Genomic DNA, 23,885 nt, shown 5'->3' with positions numbered 1-23,885 from the left:
AGTTGTCCATGACAAACAACAACCATTCTCTTCTTATCAAGCAAGGTTAACTGGTCAATCCACTTGCGGACCCAATCAACATCACTTTATTCAGCTTCTTGAATGATTCTCAACGAAGGTATTTCAACTTCTGCAGGTATAACTGCTTCTCTTCCATATACTAACAAGTATGGAGTAGCTCCAATCGATGTTCTGATAGTTGTTCTGTAACCCAACAAAGCATATGGCAACATCTCGTGCCAACCTCGATAATTGTCAATCATTTTCCTTAAAATCTTCTTGATGTTCTTGTTGGCGGCTTCTACAGCTCCATTCATTTGGGGACGATAATCGATCGAATTTTTGTTAGTAATCTTGAATTGTTCACATATCTCTCTCATCAGATGATTGTTGAGATTCACTCTATTATCAGTAATGATGGATTCCGGTACTCCAAACCTACATATCAGATTGTTGCAAACGAAATCAGCTACAACTTTCTTGGTTACCAACTTATACGAAACTGCTTCTACCCACTTGGTAAAATAGTCAATGGCAACCAAAATGAACTTGTGTCCATTAGAGGTGGCTGGCTCTATCAGACCAATGACATCCATGTCCCAAGCTACAAACGGCCAAGGCGAACTCATAGCATTGAGTTTGTGAGGCGAGACTAGAATCAAATCACCATGCACTTGACATTTATGACATTTCTGCACAAACTTGCAACAATCATGCTCCATAGTCATCTAAAAATAACCGGCCCGGAGGATCTTCCTAACCAAAATGATCCCATTCATGATAGTACCACAAACTTCGGCATGTATTTGTTCTAGAAGCTTTGCGATGAGTAAGTTTGTATCGGGTGTGTCTGACATGGTAGTCAAAAAGTGTCGCACCGCTATGCTTGTCTATGACATGGACATCTCTCACCTTATGGTTCACGCCCAACAAATATAAGAGGAAAATCTCAAGGAAAGATCGAGGGAGGCAAAGAGGGCTAGAGTGGATGATGGCAACTTTGCACATTCTAGGTCCGGTGGATAGGGTCGTTCTAGATTTCGGCAAAAGTTCTCCGGGCAAGGCTCTACAAATGCTCCTCCGAGGCCAAGAAATGAAAGGGTGTCTAACCCTAAACCCCAAGGATATGGTGGTAAGTCTTTGAGGCCTAATTGTGCTAAATATGGGAGAAATCATGAAATGAAGTGTCTAGCGGGCTCTAATGCTTGTTTCGGGTGTGAAAAAATGGATCATGAAATAAGGGATTGCCTTTCGATTACTAGAAATGAGGGAGACACTTGTCGTAGGGCTCAACCCTACCCTTCATCCGGTCCAAGTGGCTCGGATGGAAATGCTCTTAAACAAAATAGTTTCTATACGCTCCAAACTAGAGGTGATCAAGAGAGCTCCCCAGATGTGGTGACAGGTATGTTAAAAGTCTTTCAATATGTTGTGTATGCTTTGATTGATCCTGGTGCTACTTTATCCTTTGTGACTCTTTTAGTGGCTATGAGATTTGATATGCTTCCCGATGTGTTATTAGAACCTTCTTCGGTTTCTACCCCTGTTAGTGATTCTGTGGTGGCTAAAAGTGTCTACATGAGATGTCTCATTTCATTATCCTATAGAGTCACTCTAATAGATTTGGTGGAACTTGATATGATAGACTTCGATGTTATATTGGGCATGGATTGGTTGCATTCTTGTTATGCCTCTATTGATTGTAGGACTAGAGTGGTCATGTTTCAGTTTCCAAATAAGCCTGTCCTTGAATGGAAGGGGGGAAATTCTATGCCTAGAGGTCAAATTGTTTCTTACCTAAAAGATAGGAAAATGATTTATAAGGGTTGTATCTATCTTATAGTGAGGGTGAGGGATGTGGAGTCCGAAACCCCTAGTCTTGAGTGGGTCCCCGTGGTAAGAGAGTTTCTGGAAGTATTCTCCGATGACTTACCCGATATTCCTCCCGAAAGGGAAATAAACTTTGGAATTGACCTTCTCCCAGATACACAACTTATTTCTATTCCTCCTTATAGAATGGCTCCAGCAGAACTTAAGGAGTTGGAGGATTAATTAAGGGATTTGTTGGATAAGGGTTTCATCCGACCTAGTATGTCTCCATAGGGTGCTCCAGTGTTGTTTGTTAGGAAGAAGGATGGTTCACTCCGTATGTGTATTAATTATCGGCAATTTAACAAAGTGACCATTAAGAATAAGTATCCTCTTCCAAGCATAGATGATTTATTTGATCAACTTTAAGGGTCAAGCTATTTCTCTAAATTTGATCTCCAGTCGAGTTATCACCAAATGAGGGTGAAAGAGGAAGATATTCCGAATATGGTTTTTAGATCTTGATATGGCAATTATGAGTTTATAGTAATGTCCTTTGGTTTGACTAATGCCCCGGCATCATTCATGGACTTGATGAATATGGTATTTAGACAATTTCTTGATATGTTTATTATTGTGTTTATCGAGGATATTTTGATCTATTCGAGTGAGAATGAGCATGTTGACCATTTGAGGATTGTATTGCATATTCTCAAGGACCAACAACTTTATGCAAAGTTTAGCAAATGTGAATTTTTGTTAAGGTCCGTAGTTTTCCTTAGCCATATAGTTTCAAGCAAGGGTATTGAGGTAGATCCAAAGAAGAAAAATGCGGTCAAGGGTTTTCCTAGACCTTTATCACCGATAGATATTAAAAGTTTCTTGGGTTTGGCCGATTATTATAGAAGATTTGTTGAGGGGTTTTCTACGATTGCTTCTCTATTGACGGCTTTGACTCAAAATAAGGTCAAGTTTATATGGTCGGATGCTTGTGAGAAAAGTTTCCTAGAGTTGAAAAATAGACTTACTTCCGCTTCGGTGTTGACTTTATCAGAAGGTACGGATGGCTTTGTGGTATATTGTGAAGCCTCTACAGTTGGGTTGGGATGTGTGCTTATGCAAAATAGTTAGGTGGATTGCTTATGCTTCAAGGCAACTAAAGGTTCATGAGAAGAACTATCCTAACCACGACCGGCGATTGGATTTTCCTTAAAGATATGGAGGCATTACTTGTATGGGGTCCATGTGGATGTCTAGATGTTTTCACCGACCATAAAAGTTTGCAATATGTGTTTACCCAAAAAGATCTAAATCTTTGCCAAAGAAGGTTGCTTGAATTATTTAAAGATTATGATATGAGTGTTCTCTATCACCCTAGGAAAGCTAATGTGGTGGTGGATGCCCTTAGTCGATTGTCCATGGGTAGTGTTGCACATGTTGATGATGATAGAAAAGAGTTGGCCCGAGATGTCCATAGATTGTCCCGATTGGGTATTCGATTGGTAGGCTGCGTCGAGGGTGGTGTCATGGTTCATAAAGGGTCAGAATCATCTTTTGTGGCGGATGTTAAGGCAAAGCAATGCCTTGATCCGACTTTGGTAGAGTTGAAAGAGGCAGTACTTAAAAAGTCTGTTAAGGCTTTCTCCAAAGGGGGAGATGGTGTCCTTAGATATCAAGGTCGGTTATATTTTCTAAATGTGGATGACTTGAGGGAACAAATTCTATCCGAAGCTTATAGTTCTCGGTATTCTATTCACCCGAGAGAAACCAAAATGTACCGTGATTTACAGGAGATCTATTGGTGGAATGGGATGAAAAAGGATATTGCGAGTTTTATGGCCAAGTGTCCAAATTGCCAACAAGTGAAGGTTAAGCATCAGAAACCAGGAGGTTTATCCCAAGACATTGGTATTCCTACTTGGAAGTGGAAAGATGTAAATATGGACTTTACAGTAGGGTTGCCACAAGCTTGGCGAGAGTATGATTCGATTTGGGTTATAGTTGACTGAATGACGAAGTCGGCCCATTTCATTCCTGTCAAGGTTTCTTACTCGGCGGAAGACTATGCTAAGTTGTATTTGAGTGAGATAGTAAGGTTACATGGGGTACCCTTGTCCATTATCTCCGATAGAGGTACTCAGTTTACTTCTCAGTTTTGGAAGTCTTTCCAAAAGGGTCTTGGCACTAAAGTTAAGCTTAGTACAACTTTTCACTCCCAAACCGATGGGCAAGCGGAACAAACAATCCAAACATTAGAAGACATGTTAAGGGCTTGTGTGATTGATTTTACGGGTAATTGGAAAGACCATTTGCCATTGATTGAATTTGGCTATAATAATAGCTACCATTCTAGTATTGGTATGGCCCCGTTTCAGGCCCTTTATGGTAGGAGGTTAGATCTCCTATAGGTTGGTTTGAGGTGGGTGAGGTTGCTTTGATAGGACCCGAGTTAGTTCATGAGGTTATAGAGAAAGTTCAACTCATACGAAAGAGGTTAAGAACGGTCCAAGGTCGACAAAAGTCTTATGCGGATGTTAGAAGGAGAGACCTTGAATTTGATGTGCTTGATTGGGTTTACTTGAAAATCTCACCCATGAAGGGTGTAATGAGGTTTGGAAAGAAAGGGAAGCTTAGTCCCCGTTATGTGGGCCGATAAATTTTAAGGTGTGTTGGTAAGGTTGCATATGAGCTTGATTTGCCAAATGAGTTAGCATCAGTGAATCCAGTTTTCCATGTCTTTATGTTGAAAAAGTGTGTTGGAGATCCGACATCCATAGTTCCCCTAGAAGGGTTGGAAGTGAAAGAGAACCTTTCTTATGAAGAAGTTCCGGTTGAGATTCTACACCGGCAAGTTAAGAAATTGAGGAGCAAAGAGGTTGCCTCTATAAAAGTGTTATGGAGAAACCATCTAGTTGAGGGGGCTACTTGGGAGGCCTAGGCCGATATGATGTCCCGATATCCCCATCTTTTTCCTCCTATTCTAGATTGAGGTAATGAGTTCCTCTTGGTTTGCTTTTGTTTGAAGTCATGTGTGTGTTATGTGTTTCCATGATTTCCTTAAATTTTGCATGTTTATGAAAAAGCTTGAGTTTTGAAAAAAAAGGGCTTTTATAATGTATTTTTCCCATGTTGTTGAGTATTGAGTATGAGTTGCTTATAGACTTCATGAGGTGGGATATTGAGCATGTCGTAGCTTGGAGTGGAGATTTCCGCCTTGAATGTGCACTTTGTGCGTAATTTGCATTTAGGCTCCATGAGATTGTGTTGAGCATTGCTGTTGAGTTTGGAGAAGGTAGTTTCTCCTTAAGTGTAAGAAATCTGGAATTTCGTGCATATTGAGTTGTTAGATGTAGTTCTTACTCCCTTGTGGTGCATTGAGTATGTTGAGATTGGAGTTGATGTTTCCTTCTTAGTTGTGTGCATTTCGATGTGTTGTATGCATGATGGGCTGCTAGTCTTGAGTCTTTTTGTCTAGAAATGTGCTTAGAATCTCATTCGAGGACGAATGATCCCAAGGGGGAGATAATGTAACACACCAAATTCAAAAGAGGTAAAATTGCAGCTTTTAGAGAATTGGAGGTTCCACCTACGACCAGCCACCCACGGCCCGTGGACTGACCCACGGACCGTAGGTGGGGGTCCGTGGTTGGTCACCCAGCCTAAAGTCAGACTTCAGGACCACGGTTTGACAAACAGACCATCGGTCAGACCACGGTCCGTGGTCAGAGGTCCGTAGTTCGAACCCTCAGAAAAACAGTCTCTGATCATCTAACCACGATTGACCAGGACGGGCTGTAGGTCAGTTGACGGTCCGTCGGTCAGGGATCCGTGGTTCAAGAGCTGGCAGTTATTTTAGGGGTATATGGGTCTTTTCCGATTTTAATTAAATCAATGTGGTGTCATTTTGCCTAAACCTGGACCACCTATATAAGTATTTTTAACCCCCAAAATCCCCCATTGATGTCATTCTCTCAAATCCCCAAAGAAAACCTAAATCTTCTGTCAAATATTCTCTCTCTAGAAGGTGGAAGAAGAAGAATGAGATTGAAGCTAGGTCAAGATAAAGTCTCCCAATCATCAAGCTTTTGTGGGATTTGTGACTAAGGTATGATGGCTTTTCATCCATGGGATCCTTCCTCCCATGGAGTCCCCGTTAGAATTCCACAATTTGAAGAAGAATTTCTCCAATTCTAGTTAGGGTTTCTTCCAATGTTGTGGGTTATGATGAATGTTGATCCAATTGAGTGGATTATGATTGTTTATGATTGAATTGATAGAATTGCATGTATTTAGGATGAAATTACATGAACACATGCCTATCCTATGATTTTAGGGTAGAATTGATATGTTGGGATTAATGTCATGTGAGGAATACTCTATGGGCTAGATATCTCCTTATATGATTGATGATTTATGAATAGAATTGCTTTAGATTGAAGCATATATGATAAGTATGATGTTAATTGCTTAAGAATAAAACATAGATGATGATCGCAAGATGTAGTGCTTTGAGAGTAAAGCCTAGACTATGAATTGATTGATGTAATGATATGGAAGGGATACTTCCCATAATGAATGGATAAGCATGATTGAATGAATGTGAAAGGTTTACTCACATGAATGATTCTAGTTTGAAAGGATTGCTCACCTAAAGTGAATCTAGACTAAAATGCTTAATGAATGATAAGGCTAGAGACGATTACCCTTGACCTCCATATGAAAGGATATGAGGTGATTTCCCATACTCATTAAACTTGAACAAGAGGTGAGTCCCCACGTTCTTACTATGATGAATGGACATGGAGGCGAGTACCCATGCTTCTTATGAAATGATCTGGAGGTGAGTACCCGCATCATATGATGAGATTATGGAGGCGAGTTCCCGTGATCTAAAAGTAAGTAAGGCAAAAGGCGAATACCCATTAGCCTTTATGAACTAGGCATTGAGGTGAATCCCCATGTATTTAAAAGTAAGTATGACTAATGGGATTATGTTATGAAGTTGATTGGCTTGGAGAGTTACTAGATATGCTTTCCATGATGTAAGCTTGACTAGAGGCGGATGACCTAAGTCTTGGATAAGGATAAGTGAGGTTACTTAAAGGAGTATTCCTCTTTTCATTATGATGCTTAATATGTCTTGATTATGATTATGCCTTATGTCTTATGTTGACTAATGCTTATGTTATGTTGTTTATGCTAGCCATCATATTTAGTATTTGATTTTACTAACGCATACTCTTGCCTACATTCTTATCAAATGTAGCCGACACTCCCGATTCACACACTTGTGGCTAGGTTCTTAGTTGATCAAGGAAGTGAAGCTTTGGTGAGTCCTCATTGTATTCAAGGATTGGATCACTCTTTCTCTTTTATGTGTTGCTTTTCATGTTGGACTATTGTATGGGCTGCATCCTAAGATTTTATTCTCTTATGTTAGATGGTTTGAGACAATGTTGTTAGACTTCCGCTCGTTTTATAAAAGAGTTTGATAATATGAAAACTTCTAATTCTCGCATCTTTTCTATTACTTTATGTTATGATATGCTAAGTGCCTTGTATGAGGCCTCTCGGGGTCTTATACGCCATGTTAGATCTAGGGGGTACCCTGGGTCGTGACATCTAGCACTATAATTTTGTACTCCCAAACCCCCGGATTTCTCTTCCTTAGTTACTACATTCCAACATAGCATGTGAAGTTTCCTGTTAACGTCAGTAGTACGCCAAATAAAATTACGTTGTACTCTATCGACTTGCTTCGTAATGGTACTAGGTAATTTGATAAACTGCATAACATGGGTAGTCATATGACTAAGGGAAGATTTAACAAGGTTCTTTCGCCCCGCTATATTTAGGAACTTTGTTTTCCAACTTGCCAATTTGGATTGGAGGCTGTCGGTTATAAATTGAAAGTCTCATTTTTTGTGGACTTTTATTGAACATGGGGAAGCCTAAATATTTTCCAAAAGATGTGCTTGTTTTGATCTTCATAGAGGAGGAGATCTCATCTTTAATCTCTTTGGAAGAATTATTAGAGAAGAGGATTTTTGATTTTTGGTTATTGATCCTCTGACCTGACCTAGAGCAAAAATTATCAAGGATTTTAATAATGTTATTGCTGCTTTTTTTGGTTGCATGGGACATAAGTACTAGATCGTCTGCAAAGAAAAGATGTGAAAGGCTTGGGCCGTAGGTGGAGATTTTAATGGAGATCCATGTTTTCAAATTTATCGCTTGATTGATTTGGTGAGAGAGTACTTTCATACATAGAATAAAAATATAGGGGGACATAGGGTCACCTTGTCTTAAGCCCGTTTTAGGAAAGAAAAAATCCGTACGTGTACCATTAATCCGGATAGTAGTTCTATTGGTACAGATACATGAAATGATAAGATTGATTATATTCCTAGGGAAGTTGAAGTAATGAAGTTCTTTGTCTTATAAAAGACCATTCTGTTTTGTCAAAGGCCTTTTCAAGGTCTATTTTAGCAATGAAGTTGCCAGGTTTTCCCTTCATTTTTCTAAAATGGCTAATGATCACTTGGACAATAATGGCATTGTCAGTAGCCTGTTGATTTTTAAGAAAACTTGATTGACTAGTCCCAATAAACTTATCCATCATTGGTCTGAGTCTTCTAGATATAATCTTAGTAATAATCTTATAAGTCATATTGCACAGAATAATAAGACGAAAGTTTTTTAGTAAGGTTGCATTTTTACACTTAGGAATCAAACAAACATGATATCCTCGGGAATGCATGTTTTTTTAAAAACATTCTTACAAAATGAGATTATAGATTCTCCAGCTATGTGCCAATACTTTTGATAGAAAAAAGGGTGCAATCTATCTGGACCTGAAGCTTTAGAGGGATGGAAGGAGTTGATAACATTCTTGATTTCCCCATCAGAAGGCTAAGAGCCTAAAAGGGCGCTATCTTCTGCAGATAAGGTGATAGATCCATGTATAATGGGGTAGTTATAAGTTTTGGAGTTACATGTCCTGAATAAATTATTGTAATATGAGGTAATATGTTCCAGGATCAAATGTTGCTCATAGATCCAGGTGTTATCCTTCAATTTAAGGGAGAAAATTTTGTTCCTTCTACGATGATTTAGAGTGGTAGTATGGAAAAAATTGGTATAGCATCCCCTTCATTAAACTAATTTATTCTAGATTTAAGTTTCCAGGACTCCTATTCTCCTTTTAGAATATTATTATATTCTTTGATGCGATGTTGTTCAAGGTCCAGAAGGAAATAACTATTCAGATAGTTTTTAGAATTGTGGATACCTTGCGGTCTTTTTATAATATTATTTTTCTTATAAAAAATATTACCAAAAGTATTCTTATTCCAAGTGGTAACGTCTCGCTCAAATTGTGAGATAGCATCATGGAGGTTGTGAGCATTTTTCCAAGTATTATCAATAATATTAGGGAGTTCTGGATGGGTGGACCACATTGTTTCGAATCTAAAGATATGTTTTTTATTAGTAACTATATCTTTAAGGAGAGATAGGAGTAATGGGCAATGGTCGATGTGGATTATGGGTAGATGGAGCACTTCAGCGTCTGTAAAGCTCATCAGCCAATCATAGTTGGCAAAAAAATGGTCCAAACGTTAAAATATAAGAGAGTCCTTACTTTTGAATCTATTATTCAGCCACGTATATCAACTACCTTTGACGCCCATGTCAATAAATTCACAATAATTTATTATGTCCCGAAACTCCTTTGTGCGTGAGTTATTTAGGAGATTCCCACCCTTCTTATCCAGGTTATTCAATAATTCATTAAAGTCCCCACTTATTAACCATTTTCCAGTATAGGTATCTTTAATTGTACGATGATTATTCCATTAAATTTTATGTAAATTTCTATAAGTGCTAGCATAAATAAAACTGAATAACCAAGATACATTTGTACCACTCACCTTGACCATTGCATGAATTTCCTTCTCAGTTGTAGCAATTTCATGAAGCTCCAAAAGCTCATCATCCCAAATAACTACAATGCCACCAGAGTTGCCCATACAAGAACCTCAATCATTCTATTAAAAGTAAAATCATCCAGTATGACTTGATGGTTTTGCATATTCGTTTCTAGTACAGCAACAAGGGGTGGTTTGTGCCAATCTAAGAGAGTTTTAAAATTCCTTGTTAAGTTTGGTCCATTCCCATTCCTACAATTCCATACTATTATATTCATTGATATGCTCTAATCGGGTGGGACTTTCAGGGGTTAAAGTAGGAGTACTAGTATTTGACATGGGGAACAAGCTAACCACCTCTTGATTAATTAAATTATAAAAAAAGATTTTTAGAAAGTATGATGTCACTGCTTACGTCAATGGAAGTTTTACTGTTCATCATTGAACAATTTTTCTTGGGAGATAAACTATGGTGGTTTTTGTTAGAGGAACTAGGATCTGTTTGAGATTTTACAGTAGAGGTGTTGATTTTGCCCTTATATTTAAAGATTTGGGATTCTAGATACTTACCAGTTGCAGCATTAAAGAGTTTAACATTGATACCTTCCTCCTCTTTCTACTTTGTGTTTTGAATTTTTGTATTTTCTGTTTGTTGGCTCGAAACGCGGCTGGTCTTTTTCCTGCAATTGAAATTGCGACTTGCCAAGGTGATAATCCTTGGTTGTTGGAATCGTCTCCATGACTCTTGTTTCGGAGGTTGAAGCAACACATGTATCCTTCTTAGTTGTAAGAGGAGATTTAGTATTGTAGTGGCAATTGATTTAAGTATGACCAACTCTACCACAAGATTGGCATAATATGTCTTCACCTTCGTAAATAATTTCTTGCTTGAGATGGCCGATGTGAATTGATCTTTTAACTAGAGTTTCGAGTGACACCTCAATACATATACGTGCATACCTTCCCCTGAGCGTCTCCGATGTACACTAATCTGTTTTTACTAAACGATCAAGCCTGCTACCGATTTTTTCTAGAATTTTGTGATCATAATATTCTGTCGGTAATTATGATAACCTTATCAAAATGGCTAAGGAGTTTTCTCTTGCCGTTGAAGAAACAATGTTTGGATGCCATTTCTTGATTGACAGAAAGAAACCATTAATAAACCATGGTCCATGTTGCAGGGCCATTTGCATATTTTCTTCTTTGAGGAATTTTACAGTGTAATAGTCAGACCAAGATCAATTAACGTGATTTCTTTGGTAGGCCTCCATAGTATACTTAATCTTCTCTTTAGATATTGCTGGCTCATTTTTTTACCAAGTAGTTTTATGATTATTGAATATGACCATGGTCGATATATCCTGGCCTTTTCTTCTTCCGTAAGGTATATGTGATCTTCATCTTAATTTTTTGCATCGCCATCCTTACTTTCATTGTCGGTAACTTGATCCTCATTCATTGCAAGATTGTGTTCAATCGGAGACACCTCAGAGTAGCTAGCCATTTTTGTATCTTGGTCATTTTTATTTAGTGGGAATGGGCTGGTTAATACATTTTTGCATGATAAGGTATTCAGAATCTGGGTGAAATTGTTAGTGGAAGGTTGGTAGTCTATGTTCATCTCGCTAGTATGAGGCGGTTCAGGTCGATGAAGGGACAAGTTTTATTCATTTAACATATTGTTTCCTAGTGAGAAGTGAGAGCTTCTCTCTCTAGTCCCTTTGTTGAAAGATAGACACTATTAGTAACATCTGAGATGAGTCATGAAAGGACACATTTATGCTACTGTTGGGATTTGTACTCCTTTATTTAGTAGTTCTGTAGTTGTGACTTCCTGGTTAGGAGAGGGGTCTTTTGATTTATGTATTTGTTGATTTTCTTCCGTTGTGTCTTGTTAATTGTACTAATTGTTATTTCCACTTTGTTTCTCTTTTTATACCCATCACATGTCATTTTGATATATAGGTTGGCTTACCTACTGGTGGGTTATAATAGGTGCCATCAGGACTTGAAAAATTGGGCCATGACACTAGCCTTCATAATTGCAGTTTGAAAATATGATCAAGTACTGAAAGAATGTGGATATTTTTTCATTCAGAGACCAAACAGGTGACCTTCACGAACACGGGACCCAGTCTGCGATTGTGGAAGGTCACTCCCCAAGGTTTGGAAAACGCGGCGCCTAGGCTTGAACATGAAGGGCAAACCTCCTTGGACTATGCAAATGCGGTGCAAGTCCTGCGAACGTGATGGCCAACTCTACTAGCCTCCACAAGTACGACACGAAGATCCAGATCGCGGAGACCGAATATGGCCAAAGGCGCGCGAGTGTGAAGAGGAATAAGGGCCGCACCAGCTAATGCAAATCAGCTAGTTCCACAAGGCTTAAAATCCTTGATATGGTGCTAAATATTCATTCAGAAGCCTGTGCAAGCGAATGAACTACGCTACAAACTGAATTCGACATTTCAAACTCAATGGAGCTGTCAAAACATCCACCCAAGGTTTTTCGAAAAAAAACTATGTCCCAAACCCACACCTAAACTCCATTTTAAGTCTACTTAAAATGATCTAGAAGCCTCGATATCCACACGGAATGTCCTTCTGGAGCAAACTCAATGTCCCAGAGCTAAAGGAACCATCAGAGTTGCATTATGAAGCCATCTACCTGAAGTTTTAACCGAAGTAAACTATTCAAATTTTAAAAGCTCCAAAACACGAAAACCTGGACAAAAACCAAATGAATGATCAGGTGACCGTACTGTTCAACCCTCCAAGTCCTAAATGACTTTGGGTTCCTATAAGAATACTCTAAACATCGAAAATAATGCATTTAAGGGAAGACAACCTAGACGGTCATTCAAATTTGGTGTTTTCTTATCGATTAAATTGTAATATATCTTTGTGTTTAGTAAGAAAACCAACATTTTTTGTTTAAAGGAAAGGAAAAGGAATTCCTAGAGTCAGAGAGGAAATTGGGTAGAAATACAATAAAAGTCAAAGTTAAAATAGTATTGAGGAGAGGGATAGAGCAAACGGGGATAGACAAAGAGAGAAAGAGGGTGGAGGGATAGGGAGAAAAGAGAGAGAGAGAGAGAGAGAGAGAGGGAGAGAGAGAGGGAGAGAGAGGTGAGGAAATCTAGTAGGAAACTACCAAGTGATGAATGATTATATAATTATTTTTCTTTATCGTGAAATCTAGTAGATATGGTAAGGATGTTTGTCTATTAGTACTCTTTAAATATGAAATTGTAGGTGATTGTTTATTTAGATAATTAGTTATGAATATTTTACCGCACAACATCAAAATGATTATAGAAATCACAATTTACAATTAAAAAAATTGTCTCTATTAAAAATTAAATAATAACTTATAATTCTTTTAAGAGGATACATATCAAATTAACCAAAGAAATGACTTTTAAAAAAAGTATCAACCAGTTTTGTCCGTCTAATATTTCATCTAAATTTGCGTAAGCACTTGAAAAAGCCCATCATATATGTATTATTAACATTGAACACGCCTACGTACACAAATCGTGAAACATATATCACACCAAACACTTTTATTGATTCATAAAGAGATTTACAATAAAACTAATACTTCATGAAGCTCATGAAGCATATATCACACCAAGTAGTTTTATTTATTAACAAAGATTTAGGAGAGTCATAATACTTCATCATGTTATAAGGAATGGGGAATGATATCTATTTCCTAACATGGTGAGTCTCAACATCCTTGATGAGACCAATAAGGAACTCCATAAAATCCAGGGGCTCTGGAGTATTTTCATTTAATTTCTCATACGCAAGAGTCCAAGTGATCATTTTTTCCTCTGCAATCAATTTAATTGTCATTTACTTGTATAGTTCATTCAAATATCCTTCAATAAAATTGAAAGTGATTGATTTTTCCTCATTGTCTATGTGCAGGACTTGTTTGGCATGCCTCTCTTTTCCTCTTGTTGTCAAACCAAATAAATTGAGGATACAAAAGAAGCAAAAGTACACACACTAATGTTTATTAATGATCATAAACTTTTAGGTTATATTTTATTCAAAAAAAAAATACTAGTATAAACGTATTTCTCAGTAACGTTTTAAGTTATATTTTATTTAGAAAAAATCAATGACAAAAAGACAAAAAAAACCTGACAAAGTAAACAAACATAAAACTTTATTGTGAGTAGTGTTTTATAATTCGTTACTCTAAGCCACATTTATCGCTAAAATATGACTCACACTAACGTTTCTTTGGAATGACTAAAAATTGAAATTCAATCTTGTACAAGCCTCAATCAACTTTATTCAACTTTCCACTATTAAAATGGATATATAGTTTAAACACACATTCACTTGAAATATATATGATTTTTTCTTCATACATATTACATAGACAATACTTTTTACAACAAATGGAAAAAAAAGAGAGAAGGACTTTGCACATATTGGATCTTATTTTGTATCCTTTCAGTTTCAAAATTTGCAAATAAATCATATGAGAGAACTTCTTCTAGCCTAAGGTACAATCCCTTCCAAATATTAGACCAATCTGTTTCTTATGATTATTAAATACTAGTTCCTGGATTCGTGTGTCGTGTGTCCAATATAAATTCTTATAGATCTGTTAGAACAGTCTAAATTATATTAAAACATGTATGGTTTGAACTTTGGTTAGTAGTTAGTAAACAATGAATTTACAAATGACTAATTTGAGCATAAATAAAAAAACATACAACAATCAAAAGTTAATAGAAAATTAAATTAAATAAGTCTAATAGAGAGAAGATACAAAAAATATTTTTTTTTAAAAAAAAAAGAATAAATAACAACATGCATGTTCTTCTTAAGACTTTAATCATTAAAATATAGATGTAAAAAAGAAATATATAAAATTTGTACATAATTTTTCGAGTTCTTGGCTACACCTTCTACAACAACCAATCAAAATTCAAGAGTCTTCTTCATCAAGTCAAACTTAAATATGAATCAAATAATATAATACTAATAAGAGTTTCACTATTCTAACTATAGAATGAAAATGATGTTTTTGGGTAAGGGTCTCCTGAAATAAACAAGATGAATTATATAGATAAAAACGGAAAAATATCAAAAGATATCTTAAAGTTTTAAATTAAATAATTGGAGATTATGAATATGAAAAACATGAGAGGTTATGAATATTAAGAATAGCAATTGAATAAGTAATTAGCTATAAGTTATGAAAGTAAATATTTAAAGCGAATTAAAAAAATAAAGAAGAGAAAAAGATTAATCACCAAAAAAGGAAGAAAGAAAACTCTAAAAAGTAAGAAAAAGTGTGTGTGTGGGTGGTGGTGGGGAGGGGGGGGGGAGATCTGTGTTATAGGAAGAAGAGGAAAAGGTCACTCATAAAAGATAAGTATAAGGAATGTATTTGGGTCTTGGAGGATTAATGATATGTTGTTACATAAGATATTTAAGGTATAATTATTTATTATTCATGAGTAAATAAGGCAACTACTCAAAAATGAGGTAACTATTGGAAAAAAAAATGAATTTGTAATATTTTAAGATCTTCTCACTTTTATTATTTCATTCATATGATCCAATTATTATTGTATTTTTTTTTTGTTTAGTATAGAGATAAAATGATGGCTAATATGAAAAGGAAAAGAAGTAGAAAAGATGTAATTGTACCTTAATAATGATTTATTATTTACGAAAAGAAGTAGAAGAGATTTATCATTATAGTGATTAATAGCTATTTATCATGTAAATTGGAACGTTTTTGTATATCAAAAATAAAGAATAATCTAATTTTTAATATTTATAAAAGAATAATTTTTTATTGTATTATTGTAGTAACTCAACTTTACAGGGATACTTTGGCATTTCAACTTTCAACTCTCCCCCCCACCCCACTTTTAGTAATAAATGATATGATATGATATATACACACACTTAAGTTAGTGTAATAAATCACCCAGTGAAATATGCTGTTATTTAAAAATAACAGAGAAAATACATAATTACCTCATTAAAGTAAGACCTATTTTTTAAAAAGACACTTCAATTTTGTAGGGGTCCTATTACCCCCTTATTCTTATTTAGAATGAATTTATTGTCCCATTATGTGCCTACGTGGCATGTAGAGTGTAGTTCGCTCTCTGGTAGAGAGTGAGCTGAAACAAAAAGTAAATAAATATTTGTTTAAGCATTTATTTAATTAGAAATTTTTTTTTCTTTTCTTTTATTTATTTTATTGTACTTTCTCAATTCTTTAATTCTGTTATCTTCTTCCCCAATTTTTTTCAAAAGAATCAACTATCTCTTCTCTATCTTCTTCAACTTAGAAGACCCATTTACTTCACTCATTTTTTTTCCTTTTCTTCTTGCTTCTCTTTGTTCCCTTTTCTTCTTTTGCACTTATTTTTTTTTTAAAAATAGTAATAATTGTAAACCTCCTTGATAACATTGTTCCTTTTTAAAAAAAAGATGAAAATAAATTGTTGTAGTTCTTTAGAATGTAAATAAAGAAACTTCTTCGATTTGAGAGTATTATAGAATTTTATTACCTTCATCGTAATGGTGTTTCGCTGCATATTGTTGTAATTTTGAAAAGGAGATGGTAGATTGGAGGTGATTACTAATTTTTAATTTTTAATTTGTTAGTAATTTTATTTTTGTTTTAACAATAATTTGATGATATTAATGATGGAGATGGTATTATAATAGTGACGTGATGAAGACTACTCCAGAGAATTGACGAAGATGGCGACTACGTAGAGGATTTCCGGTGATGGCAGCTCGAAGGACTGAAGAAGAGCAGAGGAGGGTAATAAAGAAGAAGAAGAAGAAAGAGAATGAAGAAAGAGAAAAAGAAAATGAATTTAATAAAATAAGAAAAACAAAATGAAAATAAAGATTAAAAATTAAAATTAACACGTGGCAGATAATAACTGGTGCGTGATTGCACTTCTTTTCTTGCAATTGAGGGTGGCTGAAAAATTGGGATATTTACAACACTTTAAAATTGTTTAAGGGGGGTTATTAGGTACCCCGCAAAGTTGAAGTGTCTTTTTAAAAAACAAGTCTTATTTTAATGGGGTAATTATGCATTTTCTCAAAATAACATTATAATCTAAAATTATATTTGTTCTTTAGAATTTTAACTTAGGGGGTTCTTACTCTAAATGAACATACTGCAACAATTTTATCTAGAGAATTCCTTTGTGACCATTAACTAAAAATATTGGTATTTATCCTCTCCTTTTTATGAACTTTTAATATTTGAAGAATCAATACTTTTTGGTTGATAATGATTCCTTGAACCGTTTTAGAATATTTTGAATCTCTATGTATTCTTTAACCAATTGAAACTAGGTGTTCGTACTTTTGATCTCTCAACTTTTATATAAAATGATTTAAACTTTAAGAATATGTGTAAAGCCATCTTCTCATAATAATCTTTCCCTACTTATCTTTTCTTTTGAACCTTATTTTCACATAAAGATGTAAAATGCATTTCAAAATTAAAAAGGAAGAGAAAGCTAATTCATTGCTCACTTTTACCAAAGTCAACTGAAATATGAAATGAATAAGTGACTTACCAAGAATATAATTCCAGGTAACAACAGAGTTAGTTTTTCCCAATTGACCTTCATGAATTGTGAAGTTTGTTATCTTATCAGGAGACATGACGGATGTTTTGTGTGGATTTGATTTGAAATGATCATGAAGCAAATGTCCAGAACACTTCATTTCTATTTGAGAGATCAACTTGCCTTCCAAACCCATTTCCTTACAAGTGAGTGTGATTTCCTAACAAGAGAAGGTTTACAAATTTAGTGAGAGGCATTTTCGCTTTTATATAGAATGTAGGTTGTGAATAAGTAAATAATTTTGCATGATTGTACATTAAGTTAATCTTATAATATTTACAGTGACAAAGTCAAGTGGGAAAAACAAGGATTCCATTTAAACCCCCGATGATTTAAAAAAATATATGTTGTATATTTATGGTTAATAGAATTATGTATATACAATAGTTGTTGAATCGCATTCGCTTTTAAGTGCATTTTACCTATTCAAATTCCGAACTAACTCAGGAAAATTCTAACAATGTCATTGATGTTAACATGTCATTATTTAATAACAAATCTTCATACCTAATTTTTTTAATGAAATAGTAATAATTATTACGTACGCATAATAAAAATTACTTTAGGCTTAACCCAATTAGTCGTTACATATTCAATGAAATAAGTATAGGAATGGAAAATATCACAATATGATATGTATATCCCACTGTGTATCTTTCATGTATCTTTTTTGCCCCTTTGTTTTGAAGAATATGGATCAATTTGTACAGTTAAGGTGGTAAATTTATGCAATCTCTTCAAGATATTTCTCTTATTATCTGATAACATCCACTAAAAACACAATTACATAATATAAGATCCTTTAAATATGTAACTTTGTTATAATTAGAAAATAGTAACATCTTAGTCCTTTTCAAAAAGAATATTTCTCTGATTTTTAGCAACACTAATTTTCTACATCATATGTTTTAGACCACAAATTAAAGAGCATTTTCATTTATGTAATATATTTTTAATTTATGACAATAAAATTCAAGAGTGTTTTTTTACTTTTTAAAAACATCACCGTAAATAAAAATACGTCTAACTAATTGAAATGGGAGAGTACTACTTTTGTATATTGTCTTCATAAAATACATAGTAATTCTTGATATATCTTCAATAGCTTCTTCATGTCAATAAGGTACTGTTAACGCTTTGTTAAAAATAACGATGCTATTTGATGGTAGATTTCTAACATAGCTTTAGGTAGCCCTATGTTAAGTTGAAAAAGTTGCTCAAAGAATGTTTTTAAAAAATCCTAAATAGGAGGTGAGCATAGTTTGGAAAAATCTAAAATCAAAATTTTTATATTTAATTTGAATATTATGTTTATGAATTGGACTTCAACATTTATTTGTAAGAATTAAGAATTTTGTATTGAATATCAGATCAAGTACTGTGGATTTTTTTATATTTGAAAATATTAAATTTTATGCTTATATTCAATCCTACCCATATCATATGTACGCTATTCTAAAAAGTTTTATTTCATTTTAACTTTTAAACCAATGAATATATTAACAAATATTTATCCTACTTGCATTAAAAAATATTATGAAACTTTTTTTACTGTCTTTCCAAATAAAAATTAATGAAGGTGTGTATAAACATATTTATTTCCAAGTTTTAAAATTGTTGTTCGGATTTTAAAAGAAAAAAAACAAGAAAAAACTTCTCTAGTTGTATTTGGTATTTTGTTATCAGTTAAATCGTGATATATCTTTGTGATTAGTAAGAAAACCAACTTATTTTTGTTTAAAGGAAAGGAAAAGGAATTCCTAGAGCCAGAAGGGAAGTGAGGTAAAATTGAATTAAAGTGAAGGTAAAATAGAATCGAGGAAAGGGTGAGAGAAAAGAGGGATAGAAAAAGAGAGAAAGAGTTAAGGTGGCAAATTTTCTTGATTAGCGTTAAAGCTAAGTTAAATATAAACATGATATTTGATGGTAGATTTCTAACATAGGTTTAGGTAGCCATGTGTAAGTTGAAAAATTCCTCAGAGAAGTTTCCCCTAATTCTAATAGGGGGTGAGCATAGTGTGGGCAAATTGAAAATCCAAATTTTTGATATTTAATTTAAATATTTGGATTATGAATTGGACCTCAAATTTTATTTTTAAGAATTATGAATTTTATATGAAATATCAGATCAAGTACTATGGATTTTTTTATATCTAAAAGTCCTAAATTTTATACTTATTGTAGTAACTCTGAAGGTCATTTTTGGAAAATTACTATTTTACCCCTCCCGATAGTTGCAGCGAGATATTTTTTGTTAGTTTACGAAGTTGGTTTTGAAATTTGATAGAAACGGTGGGATGTTTGGAGGTTTTAGAGTTTTGGAGACTTTAAGCTGTTAAAAGTGATTTTTGGTAACAATCGCATCTAAGAGTTAAAAAAATTGAATTTCTTTAGATCCATTAACTCTAGAATGCAGAATTTGATCTAACTGTGTCTTCATTTTCAGTTTCGGAGTCCATTTCAGCTATTTAGTTAGACGTTGAAGTATAATTAGGCCATGAGTTTACTTTTCTCAACGTTCGATTTTCAGACATTTTAAATTTCTGATAATTCCGTTATATTTAGGAAAAGATTTTATGCCTAGGCGAGGTCATGGTTCAATTTTCATAGGTTTTGAGGGAAGGTTAAAATTGTTGAATGAATGTTAGTTTATTGCGACTTTAACTGGTTCCGAGTCAAGGAGACCTTGACTACGTGTCTCGATCTTTCCATTGAGTCCAAAATGTCGAGTTTAGTTGCGTAGCAAATCTTATTTTGTTGTGTGGGATTCTGAAAAAATTGTGAGTGCTCATTCTGTGATTTTCTTTAGTCTTGATGTTTGTTGATGCTTCTTGAAGGTGCCTATTGTGTTGTTCATGGCGATTGTGAGGCTCTCTCCCACGATTGCGTAAGGGTCCTTTGTTGTACATTGTGATTGCGTGGGATCAGTCGCGATCGCATAGGGATAGGTCCTCAGGAATTGCAATCATGTGCGCCTTGGGGCATGATCACGAAAGTGAATAAATGAGTTCACCTCCCATTCTTCATTGCGATTGCGAGGCTTTGAGGGTGCAATCGTGAAGTGCAATTTTGACCTGGAATGAATTCTTTTCAAAAGTTGAGGTTTCATCTCCATTTCACCATTTTTGAACATAAAAAGCTTGGTAGAGGCGATTTTAAGTGTTATTTTGAGATTCGTCGATTAGGTAATGATTTTTAACTCCCCATCTTCATTCCCCATTGATTATCTCATGATTTTAATATCTAAAACTGATTTTAAACTTAAGCTTCTCAAGAACTTAGATTTTAATAAAATGGAGGTTTGAGCTTTGTTTCAACTCATTTTTTGATGTGATTTTCACTATTAAGTTTCAAAACATTTGGTTAGCATTATTTTATATAATTTTCTAGATCTAACCCTAGCTCTCCAGAATGACTTTTTTGGGTCGATTTGGACCCTGTTTCAAAAATTAAAGATTCAGGCGTTGTTGTTCTTGAATTCTTATTGAGATTCGATATTTGTTTAGATTGTTTTGTTTTAGAGACCTGTCGTAGAGGGAAGGTTCACGTGCGAGTTAATTATTTGCTCTTTTTAAGGCAAGTGGACCTCTTGACCCTTTGTTAACTATATTGAACATTGTATGCCATTGTGTGGTTGGGAGTAATGGGAATTGGTGAAGGGTTTCGTATATTATGTGTACTGCTAAATCATGGGTAAGTCCTACTTCCTTTAATGTGTGGTGAAAAAAGGAACCTTATTGGTATTGTGATGTATGATGTGCCATGAATGGTTTGAACAATTGTATTGGCTCAGTCTTCATGTTGTGCCAAGATTATTTGTGTTGGGTTGTTGTTATGGACGTTATTATCCTCTCATTAACAATTTGCACATATTTATTTGCATTGTTGCTATAATATTGTTGTGATGATACTTTGTGGAAATGATGAGGAAAAAGGGAACATGCCACGCGCTGTGGTAGATTCATATTGAGAAAAAAAAATGTGTCACACGCTGTGGTGAATTCATATTGAGAAAAGGAATGCGCCACATGTCGTGGTAGGTTGACTGTATGGGTCCCAGATAGAGATTCAGTGGGTGTTTATAATATGAACCACTCTTTATGAAGTTGAACTACATTGCATTGCACTTCATCCTTGTTTCCTTATTGTCATCAATGATGATATGGGTTTTTGATTGTTGAATTATGAAAGAATATGATATATATGTATGTGTGTGTGTGTGTTGAAGTGCAAATTGTGATGTTTTAAAAGATCTTTGTTGTTATTGAGTGAGAACTGTTAGGTTGGGTTGATATTATTTTATGTAGGTCGTAATTTGTAGTGGTTCACATGGTGTGTTGGAATACATGTGTTCTGTATTACTTTACTTAGGGTTGGTTTGGGATGCTTGCAAAGTAACAATGTTGTTTGGTACTCACTCCCTTGCTTTTTACAGTTTTGTAGGTTACGATCCTGGATCGTCTAGGCCTTTCCCTTCTCATCTTCGTCTGAGGCTTGCTTATAGAGTTTGTGAGGTAACTGCTTGTCATCTCGGCATACAACACTTACTCTTTCATCATGTCCTTGTCCTTTTCTAGATACAAAGTCATTCAAACTTGTATTTCTTTTGAATCTTTTGTAAAATTTTGAGGTTTATACACGTGACACTAGATTTTGGGGGGTTTTATGAGTTATTTAATTTTTATCCACAATATTCGTGTTATGCTAGCTATTTTTATTATGTTTTACTTCTAAATTTACCTTATTAAGTTGGGTTTAGGCTGCCTTGTCTAGGTGGGATAAGACATGTCTAATCATGCCAGTTTTTGGGTCGTGACACTTATATTCCATCCTACCCGTATCATATGTTTTCTATACTAATATGAAAGGCTCCACGTTATTTCTATGTTATTGCCTTCCTATCATTGTTTAAAGCGTTCCTATTGCGAACCTAACTAATTATGACTTATTGGAATTGACAGTTAAGTAACAAAGTCGTTTGTTTGAATTCTGTGCAGGTTTCTAAGTTGTAGAGCTTTTGAAACTTGAATGGTTGACTTTGGTCAAAAATTTAGGAAGACAACTTCAGAATACAATTATGAAGGTTGTGTTAGCTTCGAAACGTTGAGTTTGGTTGGATGGACCTTTGTTGTGGATCCTGGGGGTTCTGGGCACATCCTAAACCTTCTTGGGGAATTTGGCTTAGAATAGAGTTTGGGTGTGGAACCCACTTTTTGTCGATACGACCTCAGTTGGAAGCTGCGAAATCTCTATTGAATCTAGAATGCTGAATTTTATAGGGTAACATATCTCATTTGCATGCATGGGGTTTTGATCGAATCTCGAGCACCCTATCGGGGATTCACGACCTTGGTGTTTTTGGCTGATGCATGAAATGGTGGTCCAGTTGACTTCCTTCAGTGCAATCAAAAGGAAGATGCATCTTAACAACGCGATCGCGGAGGGCCTTACACGTGGCTAGTGCGACTGCATAGCCTCTTGGCCACAATCCGTATTGTTGTCCTGTAGCATTGACCACCTTTGGTCGTCGCATTTCTGCGGGTAGGCCTTAACGATCGCGAAGGTAGTTCAATGGTAGGCTACAATCTCTACCCTATCCCCTACGTTTGAGATGTATTGTGTGACTGGTCTTTTAAAATTAAGACCAATCCCTATTTCAGAATAGGCGTTGATTTAAAAAGGCATATTTTTTACCCATAAAGCTCCAATTGGTTGATTGTTTTTGCTAGGATGAGATCTACTATTGGTGGTTGAGGAGGGAACGCAGACCTAGAGCATGTTTTGGAAACTCTAGATAGGAGTAGTTGCAGAGCTCGAGCGAGGTCTAGAGGTCGTGCACAAAAGGTGGCACAAGTGAGAGGTCGTGGTAGAGTTGCCTCTCCCGAGCAAGTGGTTCCACATGTGTATGTGTCACGCCCCGTGCCTACACCCTAGACGTGACTGACACTTAAGAACCATTGCTGGCCCCAAGCGAACCCTTGACCTGACTTAACCCCTAGCGGAAGACTTACTTAACATGGAATAGTCTCAAAAGATAAATTCAAATAATAAACTGAGAATATTTTTAAAGGAACCATTCAACTGGCCAAAGAGGCAACTCAAGTCTTAGAACAAAACAACTGAAATGAACAAGACTCATGAACTACTGTTTATCTATCTGTGAAGCCTCTAATACTATGAGGGATGTCGGACAAGACCCCCGATCTTCCTAACAAGATTGACATAACTGAAAAATAAAGATGGGATCTCCAGTAGAAAGAAGGCTCACCAATCACTCTGTAACTCAATTGGATCAACGAAGCGCTGAATGCTGATCTTTGTTACCTGTACTTACATCATAAAAGATGCAGGCCAAATGGCGTCAGTACATGGAATGTACGAGCATGAGAGGGGAAATCTAAACAAGACATAAGCCTGAATTGGAACTGAAAGAAACAATTACCTCATCTCAACTCAACTCAAGGATACTCAACTCATTTCAATATAAAGCAGTAGTAAA

At 35.3% G+C, this 23,885-nt stretch overlaps 1 protein-coding gene across 1 annotated transcript; it reads right to left on the bottom strand.

Annotated features, from left to right (window-relative positions):
* Positions 1–13,224: 13,224 nt before the first annotated feature.
* Positions 13,225–17,548, bottom strand: LOC107062087 (MLP-like protein 43). Its single transcript, XM_015312312.1, has 2 exons — positions 17,336–17,548; positions 13,225–13,579 (listed from the first exon to the last, which is right to left on the bottom strand). The coding sequence occupies exons 1-2, from the start codon at positions 17,520–17,522 to the stop codon at positions 13,452–13,454; spliced, it is 315 nt and encodes a 104-aa protein (XP_015167798.1). The 5' UTR covers positions 17,523–17,548; the 3' UTR covers positions 13,225–13,451.
* Positions 17,549–23,885: the final 6,337 nt, after the last annotated feature.

The sequence above is a fragment of the Solanum tuberosum genome, unplaced genomic scaffold (assembly GCF_000226075.1).
Source record: "Solanum tuberosum cultivar DM 1-3 516 R44 unplaced genomic scaffold, SolTub_3.0 scf00198, whole genome shotgun sequence".
Classification (NCBI taxonomy): Eukaryota; Viridiplantae; Streptophyta; class Magnoliopsida; order Solanales; family Solanaceae; genus Solanum; species Solanum tuberosum.
Note: the sequence above shows the minus strand (reverse complement) of the source record. Positions and strands in the feature narration are given on the sequence as shown.